General features: G+C 39.3%; 1 protein-coding gene across 1 annotated transcript in view; it reads right to left on the bottom strand.

Moving 5' to 3' along the window:
* SPAG16 (sperm associated antigen 16) overlaps positions 1-27830 on the bottom strand; it is a 348492-nt gene that overhangs the window by 138231 nt on the left and 182431 nt on the right. The window contains 1 exon segment of the mRNA XM_075431063.1: positions 6176-6319. Coding sequence (XP_075287178.1) covers positions 6176-6319 — 144 coding nt within the window.

The following is a 27830-nucleotide window of genomic DNA, read 5'->3' as shown; positions in this document are numbered from 1 at the left end:
CAGATTTTCTGAAGAGCCCCAAAAGTGCATGTGAAGGTCTGTATTTAGAAAGAGCCTCCAGTAGCATACTCAAATCACACAACTTTATGTGAAATTACAGCTTACACACAGACAAATACTGCTGTATTTAACTAAAACTAACAAATATCAGCTTGTAGCAACATTTTGTAGATACTGGAATCCTAACTTAAGCAGGAACTGTTTGATCTGAAAGTCTCTCTAGTTTCACCAAATAACTATAGCATCAATACTTGAAAGTCAGCACATTAAAAAAAATAGCATAATAGGTAATTCCTGTTTCTTCTCATAGAGATAAAAATAAATCTAAGACTGGCATTAGGAATTATTAAAGTATGAGATGGAATATATTTGATGTCAGTATAAATTTTTTAATTACCCTGTAATTGTGACTAAAGAAAGTAGCGACTCAATATGTCTTCAAATGCTTTTCATTTGCTAAGGCTTCATGGACCATGTACAGTTTTGGTTATTTAAAAAATATTATTTGCAATATGTAACCAAAAAGAAATCAGCCATTTACTTTTAGTGTCAGATTGTCTGACTGTCTTCATACTCTGTAGACGTTTCTCACCACACACTGATATACGAGAACAATATAATTGGCAAGAACATTGGTGTGGATTGACACATTGGCATCTACCAGTAATGGGACCCTCCTCACCAGTTCAGTCCATAAGGAGCCAAGAGCTGTAGAGGTGGTGGACACAACAAGAAGCATGCTCCCTGCTTGTAATTCACCTTGATAATCAAAGCACTACAGGCTCTCAAACTACAAAAGCGTGTCCATTGTGAAATAGTGAAATTGCACATGTACCTGCCAAGCTGTCAAGTCCGATTTTTGCTCCTCAACGTTTCCTTCCTTCTCCAAGCATAAGTCCTCTGAGACGCAGTGAGCAATGAGCAGTGGCAGATTCTGCCTGTTACCTCTGAACAACGGATCATGGCTGGCTTGGAATCCGGCCTGCCTCTCCTTTCTGTGAATGCCTTCCCGTGAATGCCTTCCCCCCTGAATTTGCCCCTCTCTCCCATCACTCCTTCAGAGGTTTCTCCACTCCCTCCATGCCTGGATTACTGTTCTGCTAGGCTTTATGCTCAATCCTTTTCTTTTTTCACATTGAAATTCATGTCTGGATAGTTTTTTCACCAGCCCAAATGATGAAATGATATAAAAAAAAATTTAAATCATGTCGAAAATAAAATCAGGGACTTACCTGAGCAAGAATTAATTTCAGTTTCTTAGTTTATTCTGACTTCAAGACTGCTTAGGAATTTATTTTTTTAAACCTTAGAAATTTTTGTACAATGAGGAAATCACTTCCACTGTGACAGAGTCTTACTTCCACAATTTCGTATTTATCAATCACTGCTCTTCAAAACTTTGAGAAAATACCACTAACCTGGCTCCTTTCATTCAGGATTGTCAGCAACATTTTGGACTTACACTCAAGAGACCACCGTGGTGATCAGTCACCCACAGCACCACAGATTTTAAGCTTGGAAGAGGTTCTGAGCATCCAACTGCATTTTTCAAATTGTATCCTGTGTTCCCCATCTCGAGTCTTAAATTTCCACTAGAGACAGGGCATCGCTACACTCAAGAGCAGACTTCATAGCTTTTGGCTGCTTATGTGTTGGCCAGCATAAGTTCAGCAGTGATTTTGTGCGGCTCTGCTTCATGCAGCTGGAAGAGACCTTGGCTTTGGAGACAGGTACTTAGAGCTTTCTGCAGACCAAACGTTCATAAACATTTCACTGCTGGCTACCCATAACCCCCTAGTCACTCAGGAAGGCAAATCATGGCCCCTCCATAAGCTGCTCTGATGTGCTACAGAATTCCCCTAAAAGCTGCTTGGGTGAACTGAAGACCAGCTGGAGTTGCTATTCCCTCCCCAACCCGTTCAATCACTCTCTGAGTTCTCACATCCATCTTCAATACATTTTGCTAATTCCTTCAGCACCCTCTCATTACAAGGTTGTCTTTCTCACGTATCCATGCACAGATTTTCGTTAGGGTAACGTCACCTCCTTCAGCTTTGATATACACAATCTAGAGCTGCTTCTGTTCTTTCAGAACATGGATGGTTCTTATAGCCCAACATCTCATCTTTCTCTTGCATCCCTCACTGGCACCTTCATCTAGGATATCAAACATTAACTACCTTTATTTTCAAGATGCTTGATGCATGAATGTACTTATCCTATCTTTTCTTTTTTCCTAATTACTGAGGAGACAATATCCACCTCCAGTTTTGCAACAGCAACAGAATTAAAGAAAATCCACACAGTTCAATATAACCGCTGTGTTATTTTTAGAGTAATAAACAAATTGACAGCAGTTTTGATTTCTTTCCTCAGAAACTGTGAGAGTTGAAATAGCAACAGAAAGAATAGAAGCAATTCTACTTCTCTCTCAGGTGAACAGGACACTACAAAGGAGCTGACAATTTGACAATTTTCAGTGCAAGTTTTAAGTAGTTTCAAGAACCTACAGTTTGTACTTTTCAATTCAGAAACTCATTGCATTCCACAGACTCTAACAATGTTTGTATAAACAGGGCTACAAAAGTTTTAGGATAGTTGACTTGATTAATATTTATGAATATATTAAGGACATTACGCATTATACCAGCACACATGCAGAGCAAGAATACAATATTTTACTGTTCATTGGGATTTTATCAGACATTAACAAACACCTCTGCTATGCTGCACAGCTTGATTCTTTAGCCACCCAGGAAGGTTAGTAATGTAGATAAATAAATCTAGTACATGCCCTGATATATATTAGTGTAATTATAGTACGGTTCTTCAAGGTGCAGCATTAACATCCTCAGCTTATTCCGCAAACTGGCAGAAGACGCAGATTTTTGTTTGCTATTCCAAACATTCGGGCCACCTTGTATCCACAGGTAAAATACTCAGCTCTTCTCCAGCTACTCAGATTTTTAACATGAAGCCCATGTGGCAGGAGTCATTCTGACTCTGTCACTCCTTCACACATATAAAACATAAACTGGTAAATATTCCTGAATATTTCAACAGGGACAAGAACTCGCAACAGCTAATTCATCTGCAAAGTACAGTTCAGCCAGACTGGAGTAAAAATAGTGTTTGTTTTTGAAGTTTGACCAGTTGTCACCTGAACTTCTAAAAGGAAGCACTGTTCTCATCCCTCCTTCCAGCTGCTGTGCTCTGTAGATGACAGGACCTGTTTGAAGTTTTACCTTTATTTAAAAAGCTTAAGGCAAAATTCTACTCTCAGATCTGCAGGCAACATCACAACAAAGATGTTCTGCTCTCCTCACATGCACAGAGCTGGTCTGCTCCCCTTCAGGTACTGTCCTGGGAGCCACTGCCACGCAAAGGGAACCCACGGTGGCCTAAGACCCTTTGTACAGATGGAAAAGCACTGCGTACAATGCAAAAAATGATACCCCACTGGATCCGGAGCTTCAGCAAACCACACACTCTCACCTTACTGTGCTTTGCTCAGATGTGAAGGACGTGTTTTTCAGCAAAAATAATAATGAAATGAAGCACACTGTCAATGAGGGGGAAAATGAGACTCCTCCATCCCTTCCATCCACAACTCTTCAGAAACTCAGTGGCCTTTGCCCCTAAGACTCAATAGCATTGTGATACTTCAGGATATTGTTGCACATCAGTACTGGGAAAGACTCAGATGACAATCCTCGTCACTATTATGTATGCAACTGTCGGCAAGGTCCAGAGCCTAAAACATACTTTAACCCTTTTATTGTATACAGGTTAGTTCCTACTGCCAACCCACATTCTTTCATTGCTCTTGGAGAAGCTGGGGATATATAAACCCAACAGCACCTTTAGCTTGAAGATTATAGTGACCAACAAGAATTGCAACTTCACCCCTATTTACACAGCGGTGGCTCAAAGACAACCATGAGAAAAACCCTTGTTCAAGTAATAGTACACTGTGTACATGTGAAAATGGATTTCTGGGATTTTAAGTCATGTGCAGAAGCACCACTTAAATTCACATCAAAGCCCTAGATCTCTTTCTCCTCAAATTAATAGTGTCAGCGTACAGATTATTCTGATGCTGTCCAGAAATGATTGCAAGTGGACTTCTGCGTGTGACGCACGCATGCATGTCCTGTGGCTATACACAGGGTATTTCTCAGACCAGAGGTGGAGATTTTTCTAAATCTGATTTTACAGATGGAAAGAAGAAACAGAGGAGAAATGATCTATCAGAGGACAAAAATGAAAGAATGCAGAAGTGTGGGAGTCCTACCCAGACTTCTGGATCACATTTTAACAGCCCAGTGCCACAAAAATATTTTTCTTTTCAACTTTTGGATAAATGCCATTTTAAATTATTAGAACAGGACCAAAAGCGGAGGATGCTTACATCTGGTTCCAGGAAAATTCTATAAGAACTTTCAATTTTTATTTAATTGTTTTTCACTTCTGGAACACCTGATATATAGAAGCCCCCTACTTAAAAAAAAGAAAAAAAGGTAAAAAAAAAAAAAAAGTATGATTAAATGTATTCTGTCACATTATATATATTTTATCCAGTAACAGAAACCAATATTTCAACAGCACTGCTTTTGAATCACTCCAGAGCATTCAGCAGGAGTCAATTTATACTGCAAGAGAATAATGATGTACCTCAACTCATTTTAATTTCAATAATTGAATGAGAAATAGGAAAGCCTATTGAAAGGACTGTATTCTGGTCAAAGACTAATGAGAAAATAGTTTTGAGTCTCTGAGTCAGCGGGTGTCATGGTAACAATGCATTATCGAAATCTGATTAGCATGCCCAGCAGCTTTATAAATGATAACATGCTCTTCTAATTGTATTTCCCTTTCTTTCCCTGTGATGAGTTTTATATTCATAACAGGCAAGAGGTAAGGCAGCATTCTGTTTATCTGCAAGTTAGACTTAGGATGTCCAGCATGCTCACAAACTCCATGCAACCTGTCATTCAGTAACAGAAAAATTTTCTTAAATTACCTTAAAATAAGAGTTTGAGTCTTGCATTTCTTTCCTCCTGTATTATATGTAATTATTTAAGTCAAATATTATTCTCTTTTTTTAAACATATAAAATTATTTCTAAGGATATACACGTGAAAAGGCAAACATTGTGAAACACAAGCATCTTAAGAAAAAGCCCATATTTCACAGGAGATGCAAGAAAAGAGTAAGTGCATGTTTAATTCATCTCAGAAAGCATGACTCCATGTTCTTGAGGTTTTGAAAACAGGGAGGGGATTTTCTTGCGTTTAGAGGATTGTGTGTGCATTTGCTAACTCATTACAATATCAGAAATCACGAGGACTCATGAAATTAAATAGGATACTTTTCCTTCTCATGAAGAAAGAGCTAATATTGCTTCATAAAATAAATACTATGAAAATACAAGGTTGGAGGTTTGATAATACTCTTTTTGTAAGTGAACCTCAGGTGAGTACCCTGGCAGACCTTTCTTATATTCACAGCAAATAACACTATTGCAAGTAGAGCCTCACAAATCTGATGCAACATTATTTTAACCTACAGAGGCTCAATCTTAACAAATGGATTTTTTTTTTTTAGTAAAATGGCATTCTATTTTTCAAAGAATGACTAGGAAATCTACTTCATGTTTAGCCTATTTCTATGACCCAGTAACCTAAATGTTTATTTCTTATTTTCAATGTTCACTTTCATTTACTAATTCAGCTTCAAATCTGTATAAAGAGAAAGAAGGAAAGCTCATATTCTTATTCTCTAGGTAAAATTGAGTATTTTTAGTCAAATGACAAATAATGCCTAATAGAAGAAATCAAGTTTTCTGTAGTATTAAAAATGGAGCTGTGTTTGTTATAGCGTATGAACATGGAGAAAATTAATACAGCGAGACCTAAAAAGCTTATTACTCCTTGTTACGTGCACTGGCACGTGGACAAAGTTTAAGATGTACAAAATACTAAAAGCAATCAATCTTAAGTCAACGTACTGAAAGCCAGAGGAACATTTATCTACATGTCTGGAAATTCAGCAGAGAGTGCAGGGTTACACTGAGAATAGAAAGTCATCACAGCAGGCCAGTGAACAAAGAAAGAGCAAACAAGTACTCCCCAGAAGGGATTAGTGCTCTGTTCAAGGGACTGTTTGCACTAACCTTGGATGGAAGCAGCAACCTGAAAGCCAATCAGTGTGACCTTCCCCTGTCATGATGATGTTCCCATCAGGTAAAGCCCACATTTTCCAGAGACGGTCATCACTGCCAGTGACTACAATGTCTTTTCAGGGATGTAAAGCCAAGCTACCACAGAAAAGAAAGGCAGATTATATTCTGTATCAATTCCATTTTTTGTGAAATACACAGTAGCGAGATTCATTTAACGCAGGGCAACAGCTACAGAGGACACTGATTCTGGAGGGACTGGACAAGCAGTGATGCTTTCTGTGCTCAGAAGAATTTAAAATACATGCTATACAGATGAGTTTCTGCTGCTACTGGAGAAAATAACAAAACATGACTGACTTCTGTGAAACCATAATTGTTTTCACGCTCTTTTGAAGTTCCAGTTGATTAAAACACTCAAATATGTTTTAAAATACCATGTTTGATTACATTCTTACAAACACGCAACAGGGTAACATATGAACAAGCTGTACTAATGTGAATCACTTTTTCCCACACTCACAATAACTTCAAAAGCATCTGCTTGTCAGCCTGCTGCTGATGGCCAAAGGGAAAAGAGACAAAAGGACTCTCTGCTTTCCCTGCCCTGCTCGCCCATTGTGCCCACAGGTCTAAAGTCTCCTACCACTGAAAAATAACTCCAATGATAATTACAGTCCAGGAGCTAAAGTCTTTGCCATCACTTTAGCACCTATTCACTGGGACTAGGTCAGAGAATCCATTTCAATTCGATACTCAAAATGCGTTACATGTTTTCATTTTTTATGTAGCACACTGGGACATAATAGAAATTATACACTTATCACACCCCTATACTGAAAACTTGTTTTACTTTTGATTTGGCAACTGTAGTGCAGCTTAAAATGGATCCAGGGAAGAAAATAAATCTGCTGCAAAGATAACAAGTAGTGCATTTCATATGGATTTAGTTATTTGAATTAAATTATTGTAATGCTTTACTATTTGTTGAACATCAAAAAGCATCTAGGAGTTGACTTAGGTCCCAGGAGTAGATTATTTAAATAGATTAAATCTGGAGTTCAGAATCAAAATGCAACGATGGGGAGAGGAATCACCACCTGTGTGCAAGCCTATTTCAGTTGTGCATTAGAGCCGACAGTTTGCAGAGAAAAATGGCTATTAAAACAGAATCAGAGCAGAGAGAGATGATGCTAAGCAGCCAAATCAGAAGAAAAGAGAGGTCTCAGAAGGCATGCTATTACAAAAATCTTTTTTAATAGTACCTTTTTCCTGCACTCAAATTATTTCATCAAATTCCACAGTGTCTACCACATTGGGAAAAATAATTCTCTGAAATCCACGCTAAAACCACATTTATGTCAACTAGATTTTCATCAGAAAACACACCTATTCTTGCAGTTTAGGGAACAGTCTAGGAAGATTCCTACAGCTTCATCAGCTGAACTCATCTGCTCAACCAAGGAACCTGCGTTTTACTCATTCTCTAGTTTGTTACAGAGAAAAAAACCCCACATTTTCTATCTTTGCCTAAAGAAGAAAAAATTTCTTTGCATTTATAGGGAGAAAAGAGAAGGATGGAATGATGCTGTTTAAATTCTCCAGAGATGCACAGAGAGCAATCACATCACTTCGATTACCCACAACAGATACCCAGAAGAGCAAAGAGGGAACAGAGATAAAAGGAGAGAATTAGAGGCTAAAAGAAGGCATGCCAGCAGCCTGCAAATTACAGGACAACAATAACTCTCCCAGATTCTCTCTACTATCAGAGACCTCTGACAAACCAAAAATCCCAACATAACTTTGTTATTTTCTGCAGCGTGCATAGGCATGTAGCATTGTCATTCTGGTGAGTTCTAAAAAGGAGACCACTTCACAGAAAAATGGGTGGGCTAATAACTATAGAATCATAGAATGGTTTGGGTTGGAAGTGACCATATAGATCATCTAGTTCCAATGCCCCTGCCACGGGAAGGGACACCTTCCACTAGACCAGGTTGCTCAAAGCCCCATCCAACCCGGCCTTGAACACTTCCAGGGAGGGGGCAGCCACAACTCCTCTGGGCAACCTATGTCACTGCCTCACCAACCTCATGGGAAAGAATTTCTTCCTTATGTCTAATCTAATTCTACCCTCTTTCATCTTGAAGACATTACCTCTTGTCCTGCCACTACAGGCCCTCATAAAAAGTCCCTTCCCAGCTTTCTTGTAGGGCCCCTTCAGGTACTGAAAGGCCAAAACAGGGTTTCCCCAGAACCTTCTCTTCTCCAGGCTGAACAGCCCCAACTCTCTCAGCCTTTCCTCACAGGAGAGCTGCTCCAGCCCTCTGATCATTTTTGCGCCCCTCCTCTGGACCCTCTCCAACAGGTCCGTGTCCTTCCTGTGCTGGGGGCTCCAGAGCTGGATGCAGGACTCCAGGTGAGGTCTCACCAGAGTGGAGTAGAGAGGCAGAATCCTCTCCCTCAACCTGCTGGCCACGCTGCTTTTGATGCAGCCCAGGATACAGTTGGCCTTCTGAGTTGTGAGCGCATATTGCTGGGTTTTGTCCAACTTTTCATCAACCAGCACCCACAAGTCCTTCTCAAGGTTGCTCTGAAGTCATTCTCCACTCAGCCTGTATCTGTGCTTGGGATTGCCCCAACTCATGCGCAGGACCTTGCACTTGACTTTGATGAACTTCATGAAGTTCACACGGGCCCACCTCTCAAGCCTGTCCAGCTCCCTCTGGATGTCATCCCTTCCCCTCGGTTTGTCAACCACACCACACAGCTTGGTGTCATCGGAAAACTTGCTGAGGGTGCGTTCGAACCCACTGTCCATGTCCCCGATAACGATGTTAAACAGCACTGGTCCCAGTACCAACCCCTGAGGAATGCCACTGGTCACTGGTCTTCACTTGGACATCAGGCCACTGACCACAACTCTTTGAGCGTGGCTGTCCAGCGAATTCCTAATCCACCTTGTTGTCCATCCATCAAATCCATGTCTCCCCAGTTTAGAGACAAGGTTGTCATGCGCAACAGCATCAACATATAAAGATTAATCCATCAGGGCTGCTAAACACACTCTCCTCTCCGCCCCTAAAATATACAGGACCTTCCTCACTGGCACGCACCTGGCTGTGCACCACACAGAAGCGAGACCAGCACAGGAGTATCTTTTACTTGCTAGCAACAAGGTCCTAAACTCCTCTGGAGGTAGGAAGTGAATGGCAAGGGAAAAAGAAATGGAAGTGGATTCAGGAAGACTAGAGAGGGAAGAGACAATGCCTGCTGCAAAACCACCAACAGCACATTCTACCGCAGGAAGCTTAATCACCGATTCAGGCCTGTCTATGATGCGGTCAAAAGACTGGCTGTTTCTGTTTGGGGAACAACTTTATGTTGTTTGAGAAAACAAACAAGCAAACAGAGTCATACAGATACAGCTTACATTTTTCTCTTAATATCTTTCAGATACTCCAGATAACTTCCAGTTTTTCCCTCCAGGTATTTCTGCTATTAGTCGACTGCATGGCTGTTGTGAATCCTTTCCATTGGTTACCTCTCTTACATTCTTCCGAAATACCTGCCTTCTCCATTCCCAAGATGTGTTACACAGCCTAACTTAAATCACCTTTAGTCCACCTTTCACTCAAAGAAAAACTAATCTACTGGCTTCCTCTGGATCCCAACTCGCTTTCTCAGCAGTCCTTACCCACTGGCTTGGCTGCAGCTGTCTACAGCTGTGAGCTGCACTGTCGTTCATCCTGCTTCAGCTCCCAGGAACATTTTCCCCGTACTGGACCCTTCTAACACACTTCCAGTCAAACTTTGGAAATGGTCAAACTTCTTCAGTAACTAGACGTTCCTAAAGAGCTTTGAGACAATCCATAAAGTGAATTTCATATGGAAGAAAATATCTTGCCGTCAGTACGAAGCATGCAAGTTTATTTTTCACAGGCTTTTCTTTTAATTGCAGAGCTCTTGTAAAATGCTGCTGCTGTCCAATGTGTTTTTTCTCCACGCCATTTTTACAGGCGCACAGTGAACACTATTTAATTAACAGCAAATTTGTGACATAACCACTGTCGAGCTGCTTCTGAGAAAGGGAAGCCCATTCATCCAAAAGGCGTTCTATATGCAACATTAAGTAAGCAACCTCGTCTTCATTTCTGGAAATCCAGCATTGTATAGATTTTTGCTTCATCTCTGTTCACAGTGTCTAATTATTTCCAGCACAGAAGACTTTGGGTAGATTGGAATGGAAATCAATAATGGAACATATGTGATAGGAACATTAGTTTTCTCCTCCTCCTCCTTTGGGATAGAACTGGGATCTGAGGGGACTTGGCCAAGAACAAAACCAAAAAAAACTGTCAGAGATTTGCTGCTGTTGAGTATATAAATACCCATGTCTACACAACTCATGCTGGCATTGTAAGACATTGTCATCTCTTCATCACTTGCCATGTTAGATATATAGTTCTCCCAGTAATTTGCTTTCAAAACAGTCATCAATTATTTTAATTTATTTTCACTGAACCATAAATAAAGACATGATATCTTCAGATGCAAATTACTTTCAGACTCAGCATGTACTATGTTTGATCATTTCACACATATAACACCAACCTTCAGGTTAAAAAGTGTTAAATACAAAGCAGTCTGCATAACCTTAACTGTGTATTTGTTTTAATATGAACACTAACTACATTGCACAGAGACAGGGGAGACTTCAGTTAGATGCGAAGGAAAACTTTCTGGCAATAAGGTTTCTGAAACACTGGAACTGATAGCCATCTGCCATCATTAGCCTGGTCTTAAAGCTCTCAGTACACCTATCACGTATCACGTAGGTAGATTACTTCCATCATAGTTAGGAGAATGGACTGGTTGGTGTCTTGAGGTTCCTTTAAGTCCTAAGGTAGCAATGTTCCTGCTGAGCCCCGGTTCATTCGATGCACAAAATAGACAGTGCTTATATGTGCAGGGCAATTATAAAACAATAAAAGCATCACCTCAAACTTCTGCTAAGGCGTAACAGCAGTCAAGACCAATTACACAGATGCAGGACAGCAAGGCATACAAAACACTATATAATTTTTAAATAATTTTAGTGGCTACAATATCTCACAAAATCACCACATATTCAGCCTTTTCTATTAGCTTCCTACAGACCTCAGGACATTGCAGGAATAGGAGGAGTCTAAAAGTCTGAATAGTCTCAAAATCAGCCTCTGAGAATGAAGAATGCAAAATTAATGACAAACTTCACACTCTAACTACTTATCCAGCCTCATCCAATTGTTCCATGGCAGAAATAAGGACAAAATCCAGTTTTCTGTGGTTTTGCATATAGGAGTTATACAGAAAAATATGTTCTCAATATAGATAGCATTTAGCTGCCAAATTCTAATACAGCACTTTACTGAATATCACTCGCGATATGTAATTTTTAGAACCTGATAATTTGATCAAATATATTTGCATTCCCGGATACTGGCAAAGAGGATTGTTGTTAATGCCAGTAGCTGCTTTCAGACCAGAAAACTCTTCTGCTGCATTTCTTGCTCCAAAATAGGAGAGCAGCAGAGTTCCTCCAAGATTACAAAAAAACCAAACACACACATTTTCTTGGTCACAGAAACATTTTAGCTAACATTTTCTGACACAAAAATTCAGCCTTATTCACGATACCTAGCATAGGAAATTTTGGTCTAAGCAGTTACATTTGGGTGAAGTTATAAATGGTTGAAAAACTCGTTTTATAATGGAAACAGTTGGGAAATTGCAAGTATTTCTTCCTCTACCATCAGGCTCTCTAGGTGTGTTGGAATGGAAGAGCAGAGCAGGTTTTGAAGGCAAGGACATAACAGGCACATTCTAGAGGATGGCTACCGATTACAGACTGAAACAACAACTATGTGCCTAAATATAAGGACATTAACAGCCCTACTGAAATGAGTGATATTGTTCATATGCATATACTTAATTATATTGCTGGACTGTGCTGTAAAAAAGCAAAGGATTTGTAAAAGCCAAAATACTATTCCAGTCCCAATTTTGCTGGTCACTACGCAGTCATATCGAAGACCCAGGACAAGTTAACCAAACCATTAGGAACACTTTCTGTTGCAATGGATGGGCAGATTGCACAACCTAACCACGCTTTTCAACCTCCTGTGTTCTCAACAGCTTTTGAGGCATACACCCATCACCACACAGTTAGATCCCATGTGGAGGATCAGCACCACTTCCAAGGGTCTAATTATAATCAAGGTTGATCTCTAAAATTATGACAAGTAAAGAGGTGGAAGACCACACAAAAAAAATCAGATCAATAGCAAGGCCAGTTATTACCTCGTGATGGACTGAAAGGTCATCACTGGCAGTCATGAAAATCCCTTCACTTTCTTTTTCTGAGCCAAAAGGGAGCGACAGGAAAGCATGCAGTTAATCTCTTTGTTTGCAACACCTTTTGGCTTACCTCTTATTTTCCTCCTTATCTACGTAATGGTAACGTGGTGAGGGTGAGCATGAGAAAAACCAGAAGCAAACAGAAGCATTTTGTACAGGGTGTAAATGGGGAGGTGCTGGCAGTGGGGCGGCCGCAGCATCGGCTGCTGTGAGGAGAGGTCAGGGCTGCCCCAGGCCGGGCACAGCCAGTTCACACCCATTCCGCGGGACATGGAGGAGCCCATCAGCAACACTGCTGGCCTCTCTGGCAAAACATATTAAAGAAATGCTGGGCAGAGAGAGGAGGAGGGAACAAAACCAGTGAGAAACACCAAGGTCAGAGAAGCAGGCGCTCCATGGTGGTGGAGCAGGTTATCACCTGCAGCCCGCAGACAGCCCACGCTGCAGATTTTCCTGACAGGAATTGCAGCCCACGGAGAGCACATGCTGGCGCAGACTTTTCCTGAAGGACTGCAGCCGTGAGGAGAGCCTGCACTGGAGCAGAGGAAAAGTGTGAGGAGGAGGGAGCAGCAGAGAGGTGGAGGGGTCTGCAGCAAAGGAGAGAAGTGGAGCTGGGAAGCGAGGGGGGAAGGAAAGGTGCTGCTTTCATGTTTGCCTTTGTTTCTCACTACCAAAATCTATTGTAATTGGCAATAAATGAAATTAATTTACCCTATGTTGAGTCTGTTTTGACTGCGACCATAAATGGTCTTTATCTTGAGCCTCGTGCTTTCTCGGCCTATTTTCTCCTCCTGCCCGGCAGAGGAGGGGAAGTGAACAAGCAGCTGGGTGGGCATTTGGCCCTCAGCAAAGACTGACCCACCAATAAATTAAAAACAAACACATCACAAAAGCCTAATCAACCATTTTGCCCACTACAACTTGTCCTAATATGCCTTCTTTGAACAACATCTCTCTAATATAGTTATTTCTACCATCTTTTTATCTTGCCTTGAGTCATCTAGTCTCACCTGCCAGCATACTTCAGCAATAATTATAACCCTGACATTTAATTCAGGGTTTTATTATGCAAAAGTAGCATAACTGAAAAGCTTTGCATTCCTGTTTGAGGTCTTAAAATTCATCTTTTGATGACAAAATGGAAGAGGGCTAAAAGCTTTCAAAAGAGAAAATAAGAGCTAAAGCAAACAAAAAAAAAGATAAAGGAAAAAACACAAAAAGAATGTAAGTAGGGGAAAATACTCATAGCACAAAGCTCCTATCTTTAGTTTCATTTATGCAAATGCCCGTCTGGAAGTCAGTGATAGATCTCACTCACAGCAATGCTTAAAAACATCTATCCTGTCTAGTGAAATTCCTGGCTGTTTCCCAAGCTCCTATGACTCAGGACTTGGGAGGGAGAAAACTGCTAGGATCTCAGCCTACCTAAAGTTAACCCAGTAGATCTTTGTACACCTTAGAAAATAAATAGAAAACAGTCTCCCAGAAATTTAAACCCATATCTCTAAAAGGCCAAAAGACTTCATAATTTACAGTGCTAGCTAATTTACTTATTCTATTCACCATGCACACAAAATCTTAGCCATATAGCAGTAGCAAAAATACTTACTCTTGTGAAGAAGCAGAATAAACTTGCACACTTTCTAACTTGCCAAAACCAGCTCTCACCTCAACAAAAAGCAACTTCAGAAAGTGAACACTCCATACAAAATACAATGCTTCCACAAATAGTTATACTAAACACATCATTATAACTCACAGATATAAACACAGTTGCAGTGATAAAATAATAAAGTACATTTTGTGATGCTCTGTCTTTGATCACTTTCTGTTTCTCTCCTCTGTGTGCAATTACCAAAACGTGCTAATTTGTACTAGCTAAGTGTTGCAACATGCCTAGGTTTTACTGCATTAAATCTGATTATGTAGACGCTGGGCCAGTCTAAAATAATTTCCTTCTTAACAACAAAGTTTGGCCCTGCATCAAATCTTAGAAAAATTTCAAAACCATTCTGTTGAGCTGCATGTGTTTCATTTAGGTCTCAGACCTTTGAAGATATATGCACAATCTTGAATTATGCACTGCCAAGAGTCCTGACGATTTCACAGTGTACTAACTTAAAAACATACATAATCCTTTTCAAGATACAGTCCTTAATCAGATCAGAGAAAGAGGATCTTTCTAGAACCTATATAATAATATGTAAATTGTTTGTGTTGTCATAGGCTTGTGTATTGTGAATCTCTGCAACCTAGTGTTAAGCCTTTTATCTAGAATGCTTGTAAATAATAACTGGCGTGAATCTAGATCACTTCTTAAAGAATCTTTACTTATTCATTCCTTCCTTTTGCTTACAAAGTTGTTGATAATTACTGCTAGCCCAAAAAAATGCACTTAGACTACAATGTCAGCTGCTACACATTATAGAAACAGTGCATTTGTAACCTGCCTTAAATGAAAGCAGCAGGCAACTAACAGATCTCCACCTTACTCAACAGAGAAAGCCCCTGTTTATTTTCAGTCTGCAGAATCTATGGGGTTTTTTTGATTTTTTTTTTTTAATTTAAATTGTCATTGAGTTTAGATGATGACAAAGCTGTGATTAGAACAATAGACAGATCAAATAGTTTAGGGTATTTTTGTGAGACTGAAGATGCTTTTAAAAATAGCATCTAACTTGGAAGTCATTCCCTGTGATCCCAGTACATCACAAGCTCTTATTTCATATGTATCTGAATCAATTTTTCAAGGTTAGTCAACTTACCAGGTACCCAGTGTACATTAAGGAGAAGTAATTAAGCCAAAAAGAAATAGGGAGAATGAAAGTAGCAACAAACCAGTAGATGGCAATTGAAATGTTAAAACACTGACGTCCCTTCCTAATACTTTCCCTCTGGAGTGAAAGCTGTACTTCCTTGCCTGGAATGACTTATATCATGATTCATCACCACGTAAATAATCTCTTACTATCACTTCCTTTATGAAATTTGCTAAATAACTTTCTTTTAGGGAAAGGCAGTCCCATACAAGTATTACAGCATTCAAAATAGTATTGAAACAGGCTTAGCCTAGATCTGCACAGTACTGAAGCCAGTTCTGAAAGTGATGGCACCTCATAGGACAACCCTCTCGAGCAGTAGGGAAGAGGCTATAGATAGTCAGGGTCAGACCATGCGCAAACCTTGGCAAAGGAGCAGCCCATATATTTTTATACTGCACCTGTGATTGTGAACCATATCACAGGCAGAGAAGAAAAGGGAGAGGCAATGTAGGCAAACTTGCATAAAACTTTCCCTATATAATTGTTGCCTATTTTTTGACCTGTGCATTAGGTACTTGTTGGGTACTGAGATAACAGCTTGTCTTACTTTGTAATGAAAGACAAACTGCTTTTCTAAAAGGTAATTTAAGCTTGACCAGCTTGAAATGATGCAGATTGCTTTCACAAAAGCTTCTACCTGTGGCCTGGTTTGAATTAGTTTTCATCACTGCTGTTAGCAATTCCCAGTCCTCTCTTGCATGGCAGCTTTTTCACAGACGATTAGGAGCAGTGTTGTAGTATAGAAGAGTTGGAACGAAAACTACTTGAAACTTGCCAGTTGGTAAATTCTGTTAAATTGTCAAGGCTGATAAAAGAAAATATTTTAAAATATAATTTGCAATTAGAGCATCAAACTGTCAACTCACATTTCTAAATTAATAAGAAACCAAAGCACTCATTTTTCAAGGTCAGTTTCCCTCTTGTGTTTCCTTCTCACTTGTGAAGGCAGGGAAGGGTATTATGCTCTGTGCTCTATTTCAGTACCGTAATGCTGAAGAATGCTTCCATCAACAGAATTAATGGAAACTCTTGTGGGAAGAAAGTTACATAAATAAATAGTCTCTTCACAGTTAGGACTAAGAGGCAAAGGTGATTACCATAAATTATGTTCTTCCTCTGATGGTCTTCGTAACAAGGCATATACGTAGGAGAGAAAAATGGATTTTTGGTTCAGAAAGGATCACAATAATTCTCTAGTCCCATGATCCCTAAGTTGTAGGCTGCAGACCTCAGGTGGCCTTCCGAGCTCTGCTGAGTAGCTTGTGTGCCCCAATGGCTGTGCAATTTTCCACGCTGAAGAAGGCCGTTCAACCTTTCCATGATGTTTCTAGAGAAAAGTTTTTCAAGCTATTTGCTCTGCTCTCTTCTTCTGTACAGAATTACAGAAACATACACTGAAAGGCATCATCTTGTCCACTTTGTGCTAAAGAAGGATTGTGTACACTCACCCAGTATAAATTTGTGTAACTTTTCCTTGAAAAGGAGGTTCTACAATACCTCCAGGTGCCTTTTTCTGGGGTTCATACTTCAAAAAGGATTTTCAAAAACACAGCCTTCATCACTCTGAAAGCAACTTACAGAGACTGCCCTCATTCTTCTTTCAGAAATATGAAGAAAAATGTATCTCTGCCTTTTGTCTTAAAATCTTTATATATCAAATGGTTGTTACTAACATTGTTGTAAATTAGGCAAATTCAATTTTCTTAACTGATGCAATTTTCTAAACATTTTTAGAAGTCATAACCAAACATGGACACAATATGTCAACTCATACCTCACTAACTCTAATTTGGAATAATTACCCAACATTTTAAACAGCACATCCCTCTTCACACATTCCAGAATTACATTTCCTTGGTTTGTAATAGCAATGCATTGTATACTGTTACCTATGTTTTGTCTTGACAGGTATTCCCTATCTTGTATTTGTGTATCTGAACTCTTTTTCCTAAATGCATCATATGGCACTTCAATTTATTGAATTTCATCTTGCTGATTTCAGACCATCTCTCCAATTTGCCAAGTTTATTTCAAATTCTGGCCTGATACAGCAAGGTATTTGCAACTCCTCACAGCTTGGTGTCATCTGCGTATTTTATAAGCTATTCTGTATTCTATCACCCTCACTGCTAATGAAAACACTGAACGGAACTGATTTCCTAAACAAATTCTCAAACTGAAACACAGGCTGTGGCATTCAATCAAGAGGTTCCTGTGCCCAACCCATTGCACTGGTTTGTACTAAAACTTATCCTTTAGAAAGGCACACAATACATATTTAAAAACCTTAAATGCAAAAAAAGCCATCATTTGCTCTGCTAAATTGTTGCAATAGCTAATTATCCTCTTTTTATTTTCGCAGAACTTTGCTTTAAAATCAGGCCAGCTCCACTCTCCAGCTGCGTATTATACTCTGTGTACTATAGCAGAGAGAGAGTACCCATAGAAAAGATTGACTTATAGAATTATAGACTTACTGACTGATAGATTCTGCCATATCATTCCTTAAAAGTGCTATGGATTAATTTTCACAGACAGCATTAACTGAGGTTAAGAATTTCTGAAATTTTTTGTAAGACTTCAATAAAGTAATGCTGTTGTAGAAGAATGAAGTCATATATTTCTTTGCAGTTCCTGGCTCTGCTATGGAATTATGTACAATCACTTCCCGAAAACTATTACCCTACTGGACAAAGCTAAGCCCTTTAAGACCACGTAATTTCCAGGATATTGCGATATTAGGCATATTTGGCAAATTCTCTCCCCGCCTCCCTCCCACAATTTGCTGTCCATAGGCATTACAGGGAGCAAAGCAGAAAGTAAAGCTCTTCAATACTGGAAAACAACCGTAGAGAGACCCAGATCCACATTTCTTTATAAACTAGAAATAGGTCTCCGGATTCTCTTCAACTTCCAGCATGTGCGGCGAAAAAGAACTTGGGATAGAAGAAATAAGAGACATATTAATTCTGGGACACACACACACACACAAAGCCGAAGACATATTCCAAGTGCTGTTAGTTAGAGACTAAAAAAAAACAAAACAGACAACAACAACAAAACAAAACCTTTATCTGTTTTATAGCAGTTGTGACATTTATCCAGATCTGTAAAGTACAGGCAATGGGCTAAATTATCTGATTCCTTAAATACCTACAGTTCTTCAGTGTAATACATACCTGCATTTAAGTGGTCAGCGTTCAAGTAACATTCTGGTGATCAGAATGTAATACACAAAAGACAATCATGATCAAGTCTATTCTGATGCCTGGATGTGCCATGCTGCCCTCCCTGGAATGGGAAGGTGTATGGCTGCTTTCCCCCCTTTCTGTCAGACAAATCGTATTTACACCATTTTCACCCTAATATTATAGTACTGAATGCAACATTCACATTTTGACAAAACCCTGAAAATATTTCTTGTAATGAACAGCGACCGCACACAGAAAAATAATCTTCACGGTTGAATCTCCTGATTGCCACGTATTTCTCTACATCCTCCTTGACGCAAAAATTATAACATACCAGACCCTGTAAATTCTTAAGTTAGGTGGTTCTAGCCTTCATAAAGTATAAAGATGCATCAAAGAAGACTGACAGAATAGTTTGAAATATTATAAACATCTATGTATTAAAAATCACTACTGGTAAGCATGAGTCTCTCCGATACATAGTCAAGTTGCAGGCTTTACCTGTGAGGAGTTATGTGAAAGTTGTCTTCATACTGTTAAAATATGATGCTTTTCAAGACTTATGGACTTCCACAGAACAAACCTCTGAAGGCTCAGAGTCATGCAAGAAACAAATTTCCAATTCAAAAGATATTCAGAATAAAATGCCCTTTCCCAAGTCACATCCAAATGAAAATGATGGGATTCCAGATATCAGTTTTTCACCTTTCCTAACATTCTTACCATCTTCTACCATTTACAGGCCCCAGTTCTAAGTTCAGAAGTGGTTCTAAACCTTGTGATGGTCCTAACAACCTAAATCTTCTGCTGTGCCACGGAGTTAGCCTATTAACTAGCTGGCTGCCATTAACCTCCTTGAATATCATACAGTATCAAGAAAACTCTAACCCTCCATGTAATCATTTTGATAGCTGTTGTCTGTGGTAAACATCCAAAAGCCATACTCCTGCAAAGACAGTTCTTACATGAACTGTGCTGGAAGGATAAAAACATATATGCAACTCAAATGATGGCTTATTTTCAACAACTGCAAATTTATAGCAATACTACCCTCAAGGGTCATCATTGATCCTGCTTCCAAATGACTTTTTATTCACTTCAAACTGGGCGATAAAGAAGGATAAAGATCAGTCTCAAAAGATGGCTGCTGCTTTCTTCAGTGCTCATTAATGAGAAGTAACAAATATATACTTTTAAAGTACACTACACAGTCCTGCTTCTGGAGCAGGAAAATGAGGGAGAAAGTTGCCTGCCATAGTGCTGTGAGACTCTAAGTCATCACTGCAATGGAAAGTAACACAGAGTCAATTTATTGAAAGATGTATGGTTTTCTAAGTGTTTGGTATCCTGTATCTGAGTCTTAAAAGAGCTAAAAACATCCCTGTTTCATATTGCTGCCACCATTCTGTGTCCCACTGCTTGTGCATCACACACCTCTTCATGAAAGAGGAAAAAACCCATATTCCTAAAGTTTGGTTTGCAGACAAATACTAGCCTGCAGAGAGCTAAGGACCTCTGAGAATCAGACTAAACACTACCAAAAAAACAATAGTAATTTTTCTACACATGTAAATGTTGGTGTATCATTAAGGTGCCAGAGGACTATGAATGTAGAGAGAGGTTTGACATGAGAGAGACTAGATTTACAGGAAATGTTATTTTTATGCCGTATATTCTGTAGAAAACGAATGAAGTCTTTAAGAAGCAGATGGATGAACTAGAGGACTACATCTTGCACAAATCATTTAGAAAATCTCATGTATGTAGTTGCAAGATTGGCTTCTGATGAAGCAGAGGTACGAAGTACAACCTCAAAGAACAGTTCCCTTTGGAGGGTAAGCATATCTGCATTGCTACATATTTTTACCAAGACATTAGCTATTTTGTGAATAGAATCTAGCATGCCACATATGCAAGATAGCCAACAGCTGCTTTAGAGAATCCTTCTGGATGAAATGTTAGGATATTCATCGATTGCCTGTTCAGTCCTTGATGAGTCTGTATATTTCTCAGCAGTACTTATATGCATGACACCTGTATATCTCCAGAAAGACTATGCAAGTCATGGGTTGTTTTTTGTTTGTTTGTTTGTTTGTTTTAAGTACAAATCCCAGTCCCTCTAAACTCAAAATATCAGAATATTTTGTACCACTTAAAATAATCCCGTTGTATTAACTAAAAACCAGCAACTTAAAAGCCAATTCTCAATCAGCTTTGCAAAAATAGCTGATATAGTATGTATTAGCTCTATTTTAATTTTAACATCTGCATAATATCATTTACATTTAATCAATACGTACTGCAGACTGACACCCATCATGCCTATTGCAAGCTCAGTACTATTGTAAATTTAAGAACTGCTAGGAAATAGTGCAACAGAACTCTATAGTCTATTTGTCATGCAACTCTATAGTCTATTTGTCGCAGAAAAAAATCATCAATGTGTTAATTGTAGAAGTGCAAAATGCAGTTTAAAGACCAATGCTTTTTTTCCACGTAGTGTGAAAACTAATGAGGCACATCTTAGATAAGTGTAATGCTAAAAGCACTAAATAACACTTCTTATACAAGTACTTTAGAGTAGGCTTCTTAAAGTAAAAGCAACACAAAATATTCTGTTCTAATGTTACAAATGCAGAAACATAAGGGTTTAAATCACCATTAAATGATAAATAACTTGGGCTATTTTTATTACCTTTAATTGCTCCAATTTGGTAAAATACTTCACATCATACTAACTACAATTTTAACATGAATATTGTTTCATTTTCTAGTTAAAAGTTGTCTAACAAAAAAAACTACATTACAAACAAATAATAATATTCACTAGACAGAAACGTCAAAAAATCTAAGTAAACAATAGAGTTTAGGGGAATCACTCTATATCACAGAATCACAGAATGTTAGGGTTTGGAAGGGACCTCTGTGGGTCATCTAGTCCAAACGTCCTGCCAAAGCAGGGTCTCCTACAGCTATCCTCATCTAAAAGCAGCCTCATCAGTTCCGCTACCATGCAGAGTACAAAAGGAAGCAATCTGAGCATGAATAGCTTAAAGTCTGTATCTTAAAATGGCGGCTGTACAGACATGAGTCTCTCACAACAGCTACAGGAGCTGGAAGGAGAGTCTCAGTCGGCAAATGCGCTGCACTGCTCTCAAGTTCAGCTTACCAAGTAAAGGTGGCAGGCACACTGCTCTCTCCCACGTGGCCTTTCGGTATCATAGTATGCAGAGCAGTTTGTTACCTGTAGTGGAATTTCATAATGCCAGCAATGGAGATATTGAACTCCTTTTTTCCCAGTCCCCACCAAAAACATCCAAAGGAACATCCAGGGCCTGGTTTTGCAAAATTCCTTAAGTGGCTTGCAAAAAGAAGCGATTATAGTAGTGCTGTGTACACAGAACCACACCTGTAATATGAGCATCTGCCCTGAAATGAGGCATTTTCCAGGTTTGTTCCAACAAATTAATTTTTATCCATCAGTTTCATTACAGCTTGCAAGTGGTCAGCAAGAGGTACACTTTTGAAGTGGTGTTTGGGGCTACAGCCACTCTTTAACATCATCAAGAGATTTCTTCACATACCAAAATTTCCTTTGCGTGTAACATGGGCAGAGTTCTGCAGTGTTCCTGCTTGAATCCCTGCAGCTAGATGCTAAAACTAACTTTATCAATAGAAATCCTTTGTTCATTTAATAGGACTTGTACAGAGAATTTCTTAAAGAAAAAAACCCATTGAAGTTCATGGGAATTTGGACTGACTTAGTATTTCAGCATATAGCACTGTGCAAACAGTTGCTTAATGTGCTTGATGCTCCGTCTGTAAATGCCACTGATCAGCTGTGTGTACTGAGCAGCAGTGTGAAAGGAAACAATACCCTATGTCCTATTCCATGAAATAACTGCACTTACAGTAATAAAACAGGGATTTATAGAAACATCTACTTTAAACTGTTTTTAAAGCTTCTGAAATATATCTGATCTAGTTTATTTTACCCCTGCAAACCTGTACAAATAAATGTACTCAGGCTATTAAGGCTTTACAAGTCAGAAAATGCAGAAGGTAGCTGTACCAAAATATGTCAGTCTGTTAAACCACACCTAAAACCTCTCTTAAAAATAATAAATAAATCAGATGTTATGCATGCACATGGGTATATAATAGCGGAGCTTTATAATGCTCTATTTCAGACCTAGTCCTGCACATATAACAAGCTAAATAGAGGAATTTGGGCTCTTTGTACTAATTCAAATGTTCCAAACAAGCACAAATTTGGAAGAGAAAGGCTAATGGAAGGGGATACAGAAATGGAGTGTCTCTATGGTATTTTAAAATATGATCCTGTATTGTGCTATAAGTTCCAACAGTAATGAAGTCAAACACTTAAGTTACATGCATAACTTTATGCACACAATTAGCTCCACAAAGCAGAGCTGAACAACAAACTACAGCAATTTGTTTTGGTGTCAGTAGGATTAATTACAGCCTTAAATTTAACTACTGCCGTATGTACTTACATCACTTGCGCAGAAGAGCAGTTGATATCAACAAAGCACTACGCACTTACAAGCCACTATTCCCAGCTCCCTCATATCCAGTAAGAAGATATTCCAGTTCTTGTCTGAGTTGTACACAGTGAAAAAAAAAATATTTATGAACCTGAAAAAGAATACATCTTGCCCTTGTTATTGTGTATATGTATTACCAGAGCTTTCTGTTGCAGCTGGCTTTCATATTTGTATCTAATAAAGTAGAATATTGAGAACAAGTATCCATGTAATTAGCACATAAATCATGTTGTTCTTTAATATAAAAGAAGTATTAATTCAATTTTCCATAAACTCCTTCACCATAACTAATGCAAATTATTAATTAGCTAACCACAAAAAAAAAATGCAGAAAACCCCTGGAAGTACAGAAATCTCAGCAGCCGTAGCTCAGGCAGCATCCATGGTAGCGACCCACCCTCCCACCAGCCACAGCTGTGTGCAGAGGCCCATCTTTGTTATCTGCCAGCACACAGGGTGCTCTGAGCTGTGGTCCTCTCTGCTTAACTACTACTACAGCTCCCATCTTTCTTGTTGCCATGCCTTGTTACTGAGAGCCAAATATTCCTTTTTCAAGGGAAGTGAGAAAGGTTTAAGATGTGTCTTTAATTTTTGTTAGGAGGGCCCTGTGAGAGTTTCCTGCAGAAATACCATACAACTTTCTTCCTAAAAGGCTTTCTGAAATTCTTCTGAAGCCACTGCTTCAGAGTGTTGGGCTCCTCCCCAGATAACACCACGGCTGCACCAATGCAAGGCAAGAAGTCTGGTAGACGGTCAAAGCAAAACCACACCGGGAAGAGCAAGACTGGCAGTGACACACAGCCCCAGTGACACACATGCTGCAACGTTCCAATGATCCCATGATTAAATACAGCCAGATCACTCCACTGAATGACTTGTAAAGTTCTTACTTGTGTAGCTGCAGGTACTAGCTGCTTCCTTCTTTTCTTCTTATTCAAACTCAAATAATTATTTTAAGAACTAAGCTAAGGCCCTTACTGTAAACTCACACCCACCCATGAAGCAAGCTTCTCCAAAATTAGAAAGGAACAAAATGCAGAAGATTGTTATGGTGTTAGCATCTGTCACTGTAGCATAGCTACTCACGGCTCTCCCAGACGACAGCCTTCTTGCTCTTCTTTCACAGATATCAGTATATATTTCTAAAAACATCAACTTACTGAACCCCATTTTTCTGTTTCTTCTGGTGCATGTTTCTCCCCACACATATAATCAGTTTTCCACACTGCCTGTGACGGGGAATTTGCCTAGCATTTTTCAGTGCCACACACCTGAAAATTCAACTCTCTTTCTTCATATGTACGCTGCACACACGTACTTCATACATGTATTTTTCACTAAGACTGAGACAGAGATAGCAATAGAAGACCGTCATTCCACCTTTTCCCCAAACCATGTAGTGACCTTATTTAGAGGCAACGAGAACATCAAGAAAGACACTACAATACTAAGAACTGGATACCATTCTGAGACATATCCCTCTAACAATACAGCACAGATATCTTTTCCCTTCGGGACATTACAATTTTAAATGTAATTTTCTTACTTTTGTTTGCAAAAAAGAACCATTTTCCTCTTCCTGTATCTGTTAGCAGCAAATCAAAAATTTAATTTCAATGGAGATGTTTTGAAAAGATAGCTCATGAGAAACAGCGCGGCTTTCCCCACTGGATCAGAGTATGATCAACCTATCAAACTTCACTGATGCGTGGTGTTGCGGCTGAATAGCACATCCTACAGGATTCAAACAACGTGTGGGCAAGTTTATATCCTCTCAGCGCCCACTTTTGAAACACCTTTCTTTTAAATTAAGATTTTAACTCTTAAGAAAGTATTTTTTTTTATTTTGCTAAGGTTTTTAGCTCTTACAAAGTTTTATTTAACTCAAAAAACTGCTGAACATCTCCAGTGCCATCCAGTCAGCTGTACAGGGTCACCTTTTACAGAAAAAAATGAAAAATTCAGTTTACTAGGGAAGGCAATGGCATAAACACCCCATTGAGGGAAGAAAGGTGAAATTGTTTCTATTGATTTGGCCAGCTATCTTTTCAACATGATTTAGCCAAATATTCTTCCAAAACTTATTTACAGTAGGAAGATGACAAGTTGTAAAACTCTTCCCCTCAAGAAACATTTCTCTAAAATATCTATTAAAACCCATGTGGTTTTTGAGTGTGCAGGTACAGGACCGTTCAAGCACCTTGCCTGAAATCCCTTCCTTCACCTTGTACCTGAGATGGCAGAGCCCTGGAGCTGGCCGTGGCCCACGACACGTGCAGGTTAATTTGGGACTCACGGCTTTTTCTAAACAGAAACACCTGATGTGGTACAACCCACATAGGAAAGACATGATCATTCTTGCCATTTTCTTCCACTGTCCTTGACGCTTAATTAAACAACTGTTTCTCTGCCTGATAGATGAAAATGTTGTCCTGAGATTAGATGAATGCTATTTCGACTTGTCTGAGCTTCCTCCCCCTTGCACCTTTCCCCAAAACCAAACAAAACAAATGAGCGCAGCTGAGTACACGGAACATATCCAGGGGCACTGGAGAAATCAGCCAGCACTGTGCTACCACTCAGCGCTTAACTCTGACTTTCACAGCTTCTGCGTGGCATGCAGATACCTGCTGCGGAGATGACAGGATTACTCAAGAAGGATAATGAATACTGTTGCAGAAACAGTGGTAAAAGGCTGGTTGCCTTAAGAGATCCTCACCCACCACCGTAGAGGAAAAACTAATACAAATTTTGATGCTGTGCATTCATCATGAATCCTACCCTGTATGAAATACTCCTGCCTAATAGAAGCAAGGTATTGCACAGTTCCCATGCTAGTCCAGTCCAACGAGCCTGGTTGAGGGGAAGGGGAGATAACAGCAGCAGCCCAGCAGGAGGGATGCTGGGAACATAAAGACACCAGGAGTGGCATTTGGGTGGGCAACAGGGGAAAGAAACAATGCATGTGTAGCAAGAAAGAGGAACCGGGAAGGGAAAGGGAAAGGCAGAGGTAGCAAGTTCTAGTTATAACAAGGCTACAAGGCTGTGAGCCACTGTGCTGCAGTTTGCAAACATCATAAAGATATGCTGGGAGCAAAGAATCAGTTGTAACAGACTGGCGAGGCACATCCTGAGGCACCTCCCTGTCTTTGCAGGTGTTGAGACTGCTGTAAAGTGCATGAGGTGTCTCCATTGACTCTGAAGTTTGTGTCCAAAATTGACTCATTAAGTGCAGTATAATATACAAAGAAGGTCCTATCACTGGAAAAAAGGCAGACAAGTAAAGAGGCAGTAGTAAATTCCCTTTCAAAGGGCCAAATTCCATCAAAGCAGTAACCCCACACATAGGTCAGCAATCACCAGATGGCAGAATTTACTTACAAAACTGAAAACTGTTCCCACACCTCTCAAAAGCAGTGAGGGAGTGGTTAAGCACACAGGTGCTCACCTACCGCCATTCCTCGCTAGAGACAGAAAAGAGACTAGAAAGCAACAAATTAGAGATGCAGCAGTGCTATCCAGATCTGAATGTATGTTGTACTATGAATTCCTGTTAATACACCTACAGTTCTGCAACTTTTTTCTACTGACATCCATTTTTTTCCTCCCTGACGAATTCTAAATCATGCTTCCATGAAAAGAGGAAAGCAGAAATCTGTAACACAAACCAACTTCCAAATGCTTTTTTTTTTTCTTTTTCCTTTTCAAATGTGCAAACAAGGAAATCAGTAGCGAAATACTTCACATTTTTACTTTGGATTGGTTGCAGGATATTCTGAAACAAATCATCATCTAGTTTTCCAAGTCAGGTCACTTCTGCTGCCTTCCTTCAAATTATCAATGATAAACGATCAAATGATAGGAAGGTTGCTTGGTTTGTTGTTTTACAATTCCCTTTGAAGTTTAAAGGCTCAGCATAAAGAATCCTATGAATAAACAAATGCTGATGTTTCCATCTGCCATTTCATGTTATGGATCACATGTTTTTCACATTTTCCTATGTCATAATGGTTGAGCATGGAAGAAATGCTGGATCCACATTTAGAGACTTTTTTGTACTATACCCCAAAGGGTGAGAACAAGAGTTGTAAAACATCATCTTCCCAATGACTTTCTGATGCAGAAGTAGCAGCTACAAGATATACACAGGGGGAGAAGGAGAAGACAAAGTACATTTCAAATACAGAATGAAATCCATGTGCAATCAATGCATAAAGGACACACTGACAGATACTTGAGCAGAAAGTCTCTGTAAGATAAGGAATGTGAAAAGGGCATTTTTTCAAATAAACAACAATGTGACAGCTTTTTTTTATGAGAAAGAATTGAGGAAAAGGTAGGCCTAAGAGAATAAAAATGGAAAGACGGAATCGTGTTTCACAGCAATTGACACAGGCGATAAATGATCACGGGAGGGAAAAAAACCTCAGAATAAGAGATAAAACACAGTTCTCTCTCCTGTACTCAGACACTGTCCTAACAGCTAATTACTCTGACAAAATGTTATTTCTATACATGTACACACAAGAAACAACCTATTTTCTAGCAACCTTCCATGAATCCAAGCAAACGACTACCAAAGCACAGCAACACGGTTCAATTCAATCCAGCAACACTAGACTATGCAACCCCAAAGACAAGTCCTCCTTTCATGTTAACTCTATAC

Source organism: Opisthocomus hoazin, chromosome 9 (genome assembly GCF_030867145.1).
Source record: "Opisthocomus hoazin isolate bOpiHoa1 chromosome 9, bOpiHoa1.hap1, whole genome shotgun sequence".
Lineage (NCBI taxonomy): Eukaryota > Metazoa > Chordata > Aves > Opisthocomiformes > Opisthocomidae > Opisthocomus > Opisthocomus hoazin.
Note: the sequence above shows the minus strand (reverse complement) of the source record. Positions and strands in the feature narration are given on the sequence as shown.